The 12,255-nt window shown below is 36.3% G+C and overlaps 2 protein-coding genes and 2 non-coding genes across 4 annotated transcripts; 2 read left to right on the forward strand and 2 right to left on the reverse strand.

Moving 5' to 3' along the window:
• Nucleotides 1–842: 842 nt before the first annotated feature.
• Nucleotides 843–915, reverse strand: TRNAT-UGU. The gene has a single exon. It is a non-coding gene; the product is annotated as a tRNA-Thr (tRNA).
• A 1,596-nt stretch (nt 916–2,511) lies between these two features.
• On the forward strand, nt 2,512–2,584 carry TRNAF-GAA. The gene has a single exon. It is a non-coding gene; the product is annotated as a tRNA-Phe (tRNA).
• Nucleotides 2,585–6,951: 4,367 nt separating this feature from the next.
• On the reverse strand, nt 6,952–8,921 carry LOC123422838 (ATP synthase subunit beta, chloroplastic). Its single transcript, XM_045107741.1, has one exon. It carries the CDS (start codon nt 8,538–8,540, stop codon nt 7,044–7,046), a length of 1,497 nt encoding a protein of 498 aa, XP_044963676.1. The 5' UTR covers nt 8,541–8,921; the 3' UTR covers nt 6,952–7,043.
• An 89-nt stretch (nt 8,922–9,010) lies between these two features.
• On the forward strand, nt 9,011–10,866 carry LOC123422839 (ribulose bisphosphate carboxylase large chain). Its single transcript, XM_045107742.1, has one exon. It carries the CDS (start codon nt 9,323–9,325, stop codon nt 10,760–10,762), a length of 1,440 nt encoding a protein of 479 aa, XP_044963677.1. The 5' UTR covers nt 9,011–9,322; the 3' UTR covers nt 10,763–10,866.
• The last annotated feature ends 1,389 nt before the right edge of the window (nt 10,867–12,255 follow it).

A 12,255-nucleotide genomic window follows, 5' to 3' on the forward strand; every position in this document is an offset into this window, starting at 1 on the left:
GATTTTATTTACTAGTCCTTTATATTCCAATGTGTCAATCGTCAAATGGCTTGGCAATTTCCCCGGGTCCGATGAAGCAATATAATTTTGAACCAGACCTTTTGATCTTTGGTTATCTTTCGTAGTAATAATATCTCGGGGTTTGCAACGAAAACTTGGTATATTGACTATACGGCCATTAACTAAAATATGTCTATGGTTGACTAATTGGCGGGCCCCAGGAATGGTTGAAGCCATACCCAATCGAAAAAGGATATTATCCAAACGCATTTCAAGTAATTGTAGTAAAACCTGGCCTGTTGACCTTTTTGCTTTTCCAGCGATATGTACATATCTAAGTAATTGTCGTTCTGTCAGACCATAATGAAAACGCAATTTCTGTTTTTCTTGAAGACGAATACGATATTGCTCCTTTTTCCCAGAATTGAATTTTTTTTTAAGATTACTTCCGGATTTAGGTGTTTTTCTAGTGAGTCCTGGTAAAGCTCCCAAACGGCGTATTTTTTTTAAACGAGGTCCTCGATAACGGGACATGAAGACTCCTTTTTTTTATTGAAATTTCATTTTACACAATTAATTTCATTGTATTTACATTACAGAATACATCGAAATTAAAACTGAATTAAACTACAGGATAAACAGAGTAAAATCAACTAAAGTACCACAAAAAATGGAATTTCATCAAAATCTGTATTTTTTGTATTTTTTGTATATATATTATTTATTTTATTGTTTTGTATCTAGCAAAATAGTAAGGTAAAAAACATAAAAGATCCTGGATTCTCCATTTAATTCGGAAAAAAAGAGATTCTTGTTCGTAGAACATCGATAGAGAAAAAAAAAGCCGACTATCGGATTTGAACCGATGACCCTCGCATTACAAATGCGATGCTCTAACCTCTGAGCTAAGTGGGCTTACATAACGGAAATAGTGTAACAAATAGAAATAGGTATAGTATAGGAAATCCGTAAAATCTCAGATATTAGTTATTACTCTTAGCTATTAACTAGTTCTAAATTTGAAGTTCTACTTATAAAAAAATACTAAATAAAAAAATACTAAAACTTCTTAAAGATAAAGTTAGCTTGATATGCTTAACTATAGGATATTTAAAAAGAAAATTATAGACTTTATGGGTATTTTCATTCGATCATTATAGACTTTATTATTTGTTAATAATTTGAGGATTAATATTTCACTAAGGGGAACATAAAGTCAGAGTAAATAAAATTGATAATTCTGATTAGAAAAAAAGAATAAATATCCAGCGTTATAGTATAATTTCGAATACTATAAAAAAGTAAGACGGGAGGTGGGGGAGATAAAAAGTTTTGGATATATTGATTCGGATTGAATTGCAAATACATCAAGGATAGAATCAATGTAATTCAGAATTGCAATAAGCAAGCGGGGTCTCTCAAATAGAGTCGAACTGAACTGCTAGACTACGTTGAGTGATGAACTCAATGATTCAAAAAAAAAACTAAGAGATGGATGAAATTACACAAGGAATCCTGGTCTCAAAGAAGAGGGAAGTGGGGATATGGCGAAATCGGTAGACGCTACGGACTTGATTGTATTGAGCCTTGGTATGGAAACCTGCTAAGTGGTAACTTCCAAATTCAGAGAAACCCTGGAATTAAAAAAGGGCAATCCTGAGCCAAATCCGTGTTTTGAGAAGGGATTCTCGAACTAGAATACAAAGGAAAAGGATAGGTGCAGAGACTCAATGGAAGCTGTTCTAACGAATCGAGTTAATTACGTTGTGTTGTTAGTGGAATTCCTTCTAATTCTAAATTAGAGAAAGAGGGGTTTTATACTTTATACATTTAATAAACACGTATAGATACTGACATAGCAAACGATTAATCACAGAACTCATATTATAATATAGGTTCTTTATCTTTTTTAAAATTTCAAAATAAAATTCGAAATGATTATGAAATAAAAAACTCATATCATAATTTTATTTTGAATTATTGTGAATCCACTCCATTCGAATATTGAATAATCAAATTCTTCAATTCAAATTCAAAGTTTTGAGAACTTTTAAAAAGAAAGTGGATTAATCGGACGAGGACAAAGAGAGAGTCCCATTCTACATGTCAATACTGACAACAATGAAATTTCTAGTAAAAGGAAAATCCGTCGACTTTTTAAGTTGTGAGGGTTCAAGTCCCTCTATCCCCAAATCCTCTTTTTTTTTCTTTTTATCAATGGGTTTAAGATTCATTAGCTTTCTCATTCTACTCTTTCACAAAGGAAAGGAATGCGAAGAGAACTCAATGGATCTTATCCTATTCATTGAATAGATTTCTTTTTTATTAGAGTATCGGCAAGAAATCTTGGTTATTCACTCTATTTTTAAGTATTATTTAAGTAAACCATGCACAATGCATAGGGCTACCCCCCCCCTTTCAAATTTTGAATTTGAAATACTTTAATTGATTTTTTAGTCCTTTTAATTGACATAGATACAAATACTCTACTAGGATGATGCACAAGAAAAGGTCAGGATAGCTCAGTTGGTAGAGCAGAGGACTGAAAATCCTCGTGTCACCAGTTCAAATCTGGTTCCTGGCAGAGAAAAAAAAAGATCCACCGAATAGGTATTGATCCAAATACCTCGAGATGGATTGTGATACATATTTATTAATAATATATAATATAGATAGAGTATGATTTATTCATCTAAGTGGATAAATCTATAATATAAATATAGAGGCACTTCTTTTTAGAGAAGTTTTAAAATATACCCTTTCTTTATGATAAGGAAGGGGGTGAGATTAGGTTCCCCTTTATTTTTTTGCGTTTCTTTATTTTGTATTCCACTATTCCGACGAATATTTTTTTAGTCTTGCTTATCTTTATCTTATCTTATTTTCCTAGTTGTGCTAAGTCATGTGCGCGATACAAAGTTCCTGGTAGAGAACTTCTTTGAGTCATCCTATTTTTCTGTTCATATGAAGGAAATTAATATGTGATTTTCAAAATAGGGGAATCCAAATGAAACCCTTTTTTGGCTCAGTCTATCTGGAATGCTTTTGTATAATAGGAATTAATTATAAATAGGTATTCCGTTTCATCTAGGAAAAGAACCTAAAAATATTCCTTGACTTGAATAAAATCTGGAGTTGTGTTGTATAAGTGAGCACGAATTTCTTATCATTCAATGAGCATCTTGTATTTCATAAAAATTGGGGGTTATATAGTCCTTACGTAAGGGCCAGCCTATCCAACTTTCAGGCATTAGGATACGTTTAAGGCGCGGATGATTATCATAAGAGATTCCCACCATATCATAAGATTCGCGTTCTTGAAAATCGGCACTTCTCCAAATCCAGAAGACAGACGGAATTCTAGGATTATCCTTTTGGGCAAAGACTTTTATGCAGACTTCTTCTGGATTATCTATACCGTATTGTATTCTTGTAAGATGATACACGCTAGCTAAAGATCCACCGGGTGCTACATCATAAGCACATTGGGAGCGTAAATAATTATAACCATATACATATAAAATGACAGCAATGGAATCCCAATCCCCTGCTTTTATTTGTAAAGTCTCTATTCCTCGGTGATCAAAGCCCAAAGATCTATGAACCACCTCATGTTTGACTAGCCAATTAGATAACCAACCCTGCTGCATTGTCTTCATCTCTCCCTCTTTGTATAAATATTTCCCATTTCGGATGCAAGTTTGAAAGATTGCTCTGCTTTTTCTTTTTCTACACAAAAGAGCCCCCCCCTCCTAATTCACTAATTTGTAGGAAGGTACTGGACTTTTGGATTTTAAAAAAGTTTCAGAAGATATATCTAATGTCGATGGTGATTGATAGAGCAATTCTTGCTCATAAGTTCCTGTATGAGTACTGCGCCTAACATAAAGCTTGTGACTGGTAGTAAAACATCTTTTTTTATTTTGAGATAGAGTTCGATCCTCAACTATTTCTCGCGATATCTTCTTACGAAGTTTTGTTAGGGCATCTATAACTGCCTCCGGTTTAGGAGGGCAGCCCGGCAAGTAGACATCCACAGGAATTAACTTATCAACTCCCCGAACAGTACTATAGGAATCCGTACTGAACATTCCCCCTGTAATAGTACAGGCTCCCATAGCAATGACGTATTTTGGTTCAGGCATTTGCTCGTATAATCTCACTAAAGACGGAGCCATTTTCATTGTTACCGTACCGGCTGTTAAAATTAGGTCTGCTTGCCTAGGACTTGATCTTGGTACCAATCCATAACGATCAAAATCGAATCGTGAACCTATTAATGAAGCAAATTCAATGAAACAACAACTGGTACCGTATAGAAGGGGCCATAAACTGGAGAGTCTTGACCAATTCGAAAGATCATTTAGTGTAGTTGAAATAACAGAATTGGAACTTGTTTGGTCAAGTAAGGGAAACTCAATCAAATTCATAACTGTCTCAATAGAATCTTTTCCTTCTTTTTTTTTGTCTAAATATTCAGTTAAGACCATTCCAAGGCTCCTTTTCGCCATGCATAAACTAAACCGACAACTAAGATAAGCACGAAAATCAAAGCTTCGATAAAAACGGATACACCCAATACGTCGAAACTCATTGCCCAAGGGTATAGAAAGACGGTTTCCACATCAAAAACAACAAAAACGAGCGCAAACATATAATAGCGTATTCGGAATTGTACCCAAGCCCCTCCCATGGGTTCTATACCCGATTCATAACTAGAAAGCTTCTCTGGTCCTTCACTAACCGGGGCTAAAAGCCCTGAAATCGAAAATGCCAAAATAGGAATAAGGCTTGCTATTATTAGAAATGTCCAAAAAATATCATATTCGTGAAGCAGAAACATAATGTACTCCCATTAATGTGGAATAGGCGGAACTTAAATTAGTCAATTCAATTCAGCATTGTCAATTTATCCAGAACTTCTCTCTTTTCCTCGGTGAAACAAGAATCTTTTTTGTTCAAACAAAAGCGCTTAGTTTAGCCTTTGTTTCCTCTGTGCTGCATCTTCTTTAAAGATTCATCCAATGGAATCCCAACTCCCTTTCTTTTGGATTTCCATTCTATTTAGATATGGTGTATGTAGATCTAATTCTTATATAAAGAAAACTTTATCGTTTCACTTTGTCTCGCTTTCTCTAGAATCTCTATAAAAAAAGAATAGCTCTATCCTTTATTTACTATTTAATAATAATAAGAGACTATTAAATAAAAATGAGAATACTACTAATTAGAATAATTAGAACCTAATTAAGATAGTAGGACTAATCTATGCAGTATAATGAGAAGTAATACTATAAAAATAAAAATAAAGAACTCTATTTCAGAACTATGAGACAGAATATTCTGTTTTCTTATTTACTCTTTACTTTATTTTTTCTATTTTTCGTTTTTCTTTTCCTGTCTGTATGATTTTGATTTTCGATGAATGAGCCTTTGGTAATGCTTTTATCTCTATTCTATGTCGCAGGCGCCTATCCAGTCTATAAACAAATACTAATGCGAAAATGAAAACTATACTAAACTAAAGAAAACATAGGATAGAGATCCTAAAATAGAAAAAAGGGCATATTAGGGCTATACGGATTCGAACCGTAGACCTTCTCGGTAAAACAGATCAAACGGATTATTATCGAAATGATTTGAACTGTTTCAAAGACCCAACATGCATTTTTTTGCATTGGGCTCTTTCATAAACTGATTTAAAGATCAGTTAGTCCACCATAGTTTTTCTTTACGGAAAGATAATGAGATGGCTCCCTGTGCTCTGATTGATTTTTTGTATTATGATCTATCTAGGAGCAATACCAAAGTGTTTCAAAGGAGGATTACCTTGACTTAGGTCTGCCTCTGGTCTAAATTAAATCAACCTAAGTGAAATGGAGTCTCTATCGTTCCACTGCAAGAGTTAACTATGAGACTTCATACACCTTAAAGTTCATAGAACGAAAAGAAGTTTTTTGGAGGCCCTTATCCTCATTACGCCTAGCATTTAGTGGGCTGGATATTTACCTTATCAACTAGCAAATCCATAAGGGTTCTATTTGATTAGGCACCTGAATTGGCACCTGAATCGGACTGAACCGACTGTTTGTCAGGCTACTGTTCTCCTATTCTCTCGAATCTATGAAGTAAGACATTGATTTTGCAATAAGATCGATTATGTTCATTGCATAATAAGCTCCTTTGAAAAGCATTGGCGCACGTGTAAACGAGTTGCTCTACCGAACTGAGCTATAGCCCTTATCAGAGATATCTTAACATATAGAGAATTTCTTGTCAAGATGAATATTTTCTAATGCCAGAGGATATCCCTTTGATCTGTATCTGTTTAGTATTTAGTTTAGTATTTAGTATATAACAGACCAATAACAGAGCGGTATTGCTTAGAAAAGGGATTCAATATATAATCGATCGAAGTAATGGGTCTTCCTTTGTGGTGATAAATTGCCTACTTAACTCAGTGGTTAGAGTATTGCTTTCATACGGCGGGAGTCATTGGTTCAAATCCAATAGTAGGTAAGTAGGTAGAAAAATTACTAGATAGCATTGGACTTACTTCGCTTCGCTATCTAATAACTTTTTCTACCCCTCTTCCCTTTTTCTTTGTATCAACTATAAACCACTGGATTGTCTTCAATTGGATGGGGGAATCCAATTGACAGCCTCGATTCGTATCCTAGCTCGTCTGAGAGCGAGCTTCGCTTCAACCAAATCTTTCGTACCCTCAGCTTTACTCAAGTTAGCTTCGGCTATTTCAAGTGCCTTTTGAGCTTCTTCCGGATCAATATCACTACCCAGTTCCGCATCATTTCCTAAAATGATGATCTCATTATTAACTATTCTCGCAAAACCGCTCCACAGAACCGCCGTTAACCATTGGTCGTTGAGGAGGCGTATTCTCAAAGGACCCATATCTACTGCTGTGTTAATAGGGGCGTGGTTTGGTAATACGCCAATTTGGCCACTATTCGTGGATAAAATGATTTCTTTCACTTCACAATCCCAAATAATTCGCTTAGGAGTCAGTACATAAAGATTTAATTTCATTTCTGCGATTTGTTCTCCTCTTCTAAGGTTATAGCTTTCGTGCTAGCTTCATCGATGTTACCCACCAAATAAAAAGCCTGTTCAGGTAGGCCGTCTAATTCTCCGGAAAGGATTAGTTGAAATCCCCTAATAGTTTCCGCAAGAGCAACATACTTTCCTGGAGAACCAGTAAAAACTTCTGCCACAAAGAACGGTTGTGATAAGAAACGCTCAATTTTTCTTGCTCTTGCTACAGTTAAACGATCCTCTTCCGATAATTCATCCAAGCCAAGAATTGCGATAATGTCCTGAAGTTCTTTGTAACGTTGTAAAGTTTCCTTAACTCTTTGCGCAGTTTCATAATGTTCGTTGCCAACGATCCGAGGCTGTAACATAGTTGATGTTGAATCTAAAGGATCTACTGCTGGATAAATACCCTTGGAAGCTAATCCTCTGGAAAGTACGGTAGTAGCATCCAAATGTGCAAATGTTGTGGCAGGGGCAGGGTCGGTCAAATCGTCCGCAGGTACATAAACTGCTTGAATCGAAGTTATAGATCCCTTTTTAGTAGAAGCAATTCTTTCTTGCAAAGAACCCATTTCTGTACTAAGAGTAGGTTGATAACCCACTGCGGAGGGCATTCTCCCTAATAAAGCGGATACCTCTGATCCTGCTTGAACAAAACGAAAGATATTATCGATAAATAAAAGCACGTCTTGCTTATTAACATCTCGGAAATATTCTGCCATAGTTAGGGCAGTTAAACCAACTCTCATACGAGCTCCCGGTGGTTCATTCATTTGGCCATAGACTAGAGCTACCTTTGATTCTTCAATATTTTTTTCATTAATTACTCCGGATTCCTTCATTTCCATATAAAGATCATTTCCTTCACGAGTCCGTTCCCCTACTCCACCGAATACGGATACGCCCCCATGAGCTTTAGCAATGTTATTGATTAATTCCATGATCAGTACTGTTTTACCTACTCCAGCCCCCCCAAATAGTCCTATTTTTCCTCCACGTCGATAAGGAGCTAAAAGATCGACGACCTTAATACCTGTTTCAAAGATGGATAATTTCGTATCTAACTCGATAAAGGCAGGCGCAGATCTATGAATAGGGAACGTTGCACTACTATCTACAGGACCCAAATTGTCAACAGGCTCCCCAAGAACGTTGAAAATTCGTCCGAGAGTAGCTCCACCGACCGGAACACTGAGAGGAGCTCCCGTGTCAATCACTTCCATTCCTCTCATCAACCCGTCCGTAGCACTCATAGCTACAGCTCTAACTCGATTATTTCCTAATAATTGTTGTACCTCACAAGTCACATTAATTTGCTTATCGGCAGTGTCTCTACTCTGGACTACTAAAGCGTTATAAATATAAGGTAACTTGCCCGGGGGAAAAGTGACATCCAGCACGGGTCCAATAATTTGATCGATACGACCTGTACTTTTTTCTTCACTTGTGGAAACCCCGGGACGAGAAGTAGTAGGATTGGTTCTCATAATTATCACATAATTAAAAAAAAGGAATTTGTCGAAATTTTTCTTTTTTTATTGTTGAATAATGCCAAATCAAATCAAAAAAAATCCAAAAGTAAAAAGGAAATGAATTAGTTAATTCAATAAGAGAGAAAAGGGGACCAGGACTTGATTTCGTTGCCCAAGCGAATCCCATTCAATCGTTTACTCATGGAATGAGTCCGTTGGAAAGTTCAATCAATCTTTTTTTCATATACATTTTGCCTTTTGTGGAGGATCTGTGCCTACTCTACTTTCCTATCTAGGACTTCGATATACAAAATATATACTACTGTGAAGCATAGATTGCTGTCAACAAAGAATTTTATTAGTATTTAGTTAGGTATTTGCATTCCAAATAAGAAAAGAGACCTATTAAGAACTTGTAAAATAAGGATTAGGGATTAATTTGGGTTGCGCTATACCTATCAAAGAGTATACAATAATGATGGATTTGGTAAATCAAATCCATGGTTTAATAACGAACCGTGTTAACTTACCATAACAACAACTCAATTCCTATCGAATTCCTATAGTGGAATTCCTATAGGATAGAACATACACAGGGTGTACGCATTATATATGAATGAAACATATTCATTAACCTAAGCATGCCCTCAATTTTCTTTAATGAGTTGATATTATATTAATTGAATATCCTTTTTGTTTTACGAGATTTTTGCTAAAGTTTCATTTACGCCTAATTAACATCGAGTAGACCCTGTTATTGTGAGAATTCTTAATTCAAGAGTTGTAGGGAGGGACTTATGTCACCACAAACAGAAACTAAAGCAGGTGTTGGATTTCAAGCTGGTGTTAAAGATTATAAATTGACTTACTACACCCCAGAGTATGAAACTAAGGATACTGATATCTTGGCAGCATTCCGAGTAAGTCCTCAGCCTGGGGTTCCGCCCGAAGAAGCAGGGGCTGCAGTAGCTGCCGAATCTTCTACTGGTACATGGACAACTGTTTGGACTGATGGACTTACCAGTCTTGATCGTTACAAAGGACGATGCTATCACATCGAGCCTGTTGCTGGGGAAGACAGCCAATGGATCTGTTATGTAGCTTATCCATTAGACCTATTTGAGGAGGGTTCCGTTACTAACATGTTTACTTCCATTGTGGGTAACGTATTTGGGTTCAAAGCCCTACGTGCTCTACGTTTGGAGGATCTACGAATTCCCCCTACTTATTCAAAAACTTTCCAAGGCCCGCCTCATGGTATCCAAGTTGAAAGAGATAAGTTGAACAAGTATGGCCGTCCTTTATTGGGATGTACTATTAAACCAAAATTGGGATTATCCGCAAAAAATTATGGTAGAGCGTGTTATGAGTGTCTACGTGGTGGACTTGATTTTACCAAAGATGATGAAAACGTAAACTCACAACCATTTATGCGCTGGAGAGACCGTTTTGTCTTTTGTGCCGAAGCTATTTATAAATCACAGGCCGAAACCGGTGAAATCAAGGGGCATTACTTGAATGCGACTGCGGGTACATGTGAAGAAATGATTAAGAGAGCTGTATTTGCGAGAGAATTAGGGGTTCCTATTGTAATGCATGACTACTTAACCGGGGGATTCACCGCAAATACTACTTTGGCTCACTATTGCCGCGACAATGGCTTACTTCTTCACATTCACCGTGCAATGCATGCAGTTATTGATAGACAGAAAAATCATGGTATGCATTTCCGTGTATTAGCTAAAGCATTGCGTATGTCTGGGGGAGATCATATCCACTCCGGTACAGTAGTAGGTAAGTTAGAAGGGGAACGCGAAATGACTTTAGGTTTTGTTGATTTATTGCGCGATGATTTTATTGAAAAAGATCGTGCTCGCGGTATCTTTTTCACTCAGGACTGGGTATCCATGCCAGGTGTTATACCGGTAGCTTCAGGTGGTATTCATGTTTGGCATATGCCAGCTCTGACCGAAATCTTTGGGGACGATTCTGTATTACAATTTGGTGGAGGAACTTTAGGACATCCTTGGGGGAATGCACCTGGTGCAGCAGCTAATCGAGTGGCTTTAGAAGCTTGTGTACAAGCTCGTAACGAAGGGCGTGATCTTGCTCGCGAAGGTAATGAAATTATCCGAGCAGCTTGCAAATGGAGTCCTGAACTAGCCGCAGCTTGTGAAGTATGGAAGGCGATCAAATTCGAGTTCGAGCCGGTAGATACTATCGATAAGAAGGTCTAAAAAAAAATAAACGAAATAAAAAGAGAAAAAAATAAGTTATGAAATGCAGTAATTCTTCTTTATTCTTCTAATTGATTGCAATTAAACTCGGCTCAATCTTTTTTTTTATAAAAAAGATTGAGCCGAATAAAAATAGATCATGATATGATCATGAGACTTGACAAATCGAGATTCGTCTATTCTATATATCTAGAATATATATATATATTAAGGTATAATACAATAAAGAAATAAAAAGAAAATAATAAAATATAGTAGTATCATATGATAATGGAATCAAATACGCAGTATTTACAGAAAAAAGTCTTCGTTTATTGGGAAAGAATCAATATACTTTTAATGTCGAATCGGGATTCACTAAGACAGAAATAAAGCATTGGTTCAAACTCTTCTTTGGATTAAGGTGGTAGCTGTGAATAGCCATCGACTACCTGGAAAAGGTAGAAGAATAGGACCTATTCTGGGCCGTACAATGCATTACAGACGTATGATCATTACCCTTCAACCGGGTTATTCTATTCCACTTCTAGATAGAGAAAAAAACTAAAGGAGAATGAATGAAAAAAGACATAGTTTGGAAGTTAGACCTTTTTATAAGACTCTCTTTCAATTTCAAAAAAGAGGACGTTTGAAACTTTTAACAGGCGTAATCGTGAGTCAACATGCTAGAACTAGATAAGGAAGTTTTCTATAACCTTAATAAAAAGGATAAAAAGGTAGTTTTAGTTTATGACTCCGATCAAGAGCGAGAAATCCTTGATTTGGGATTGGACATAGAACCTGGACCCATCGGAGAGACGTTGAAAGGAGCGTATCCTGATGGTAAGAATTATACTTTCGTGGAAATACAGCGCTATAGACTTCAGTGTGGTAGAGTAGACGTTTTGTTCCTAATTTTTCTGGACCAAACCTCCGCTCCGACCCAACGATACAATGAATTTTTTCTGTTCATATTCATAAATAAAAAAGATTAGGAATCGCAATGCTACTATATGCGTCCAGAGCAGTATTTTGAATACTATTCTTCTATAATCCATTATTGCGCGGGGTCTTACTAACAGGACTTCGCGGCACAGGACGGGTCTTCGTCGAAAAGCTAACACCACCCGGCATTTTCATACCCTTTCTTTGGGTGGTATATCGCCTTTAAAAGTCTAAGAGGGTAGTAGGGGGGATCTTAAGAGGGTAGTAGGGGATCTTAAGAGGGTAGTAGGGGATCTATAGTAGGTAAGATAATTTGCCCTTTGATTTTGATTGAATATACTATTTTTCTGCCTTTACCACGCATTATTGTATGCGCTTCTAGAGAAGTATGTATGCAGGAAGTAAATTCTAGTCGCTTTCTTTTGAATCCAATTTCAAATTAGATTAGAAAGATAGAAAGGCCATGAGGATGGGAAAATAAAAAAAATCTTTTTAATTAGTTCTCCTTTTTTGGAATTTTCTTATTATCCTTATCATTTTTTTTACAGAATATTTTGCAAACTAAAAAA

This window comes from Hordeum vulgare, unplaced genomic scaffold (genome assembly GCF_904849725.1).
Source record: "Hordeum vulgare subsp. vulgare unplaced genomic scaffold, MorexV3_pseudomolecules_assembly, whole genome shotgun sequence".
Lineage (NCBI taxonomy): Eukaryota > Viridiplantae > Streptophyta > Magnoliopsida > Poales > Poaceae > Hordeum > Hordeum vulgare.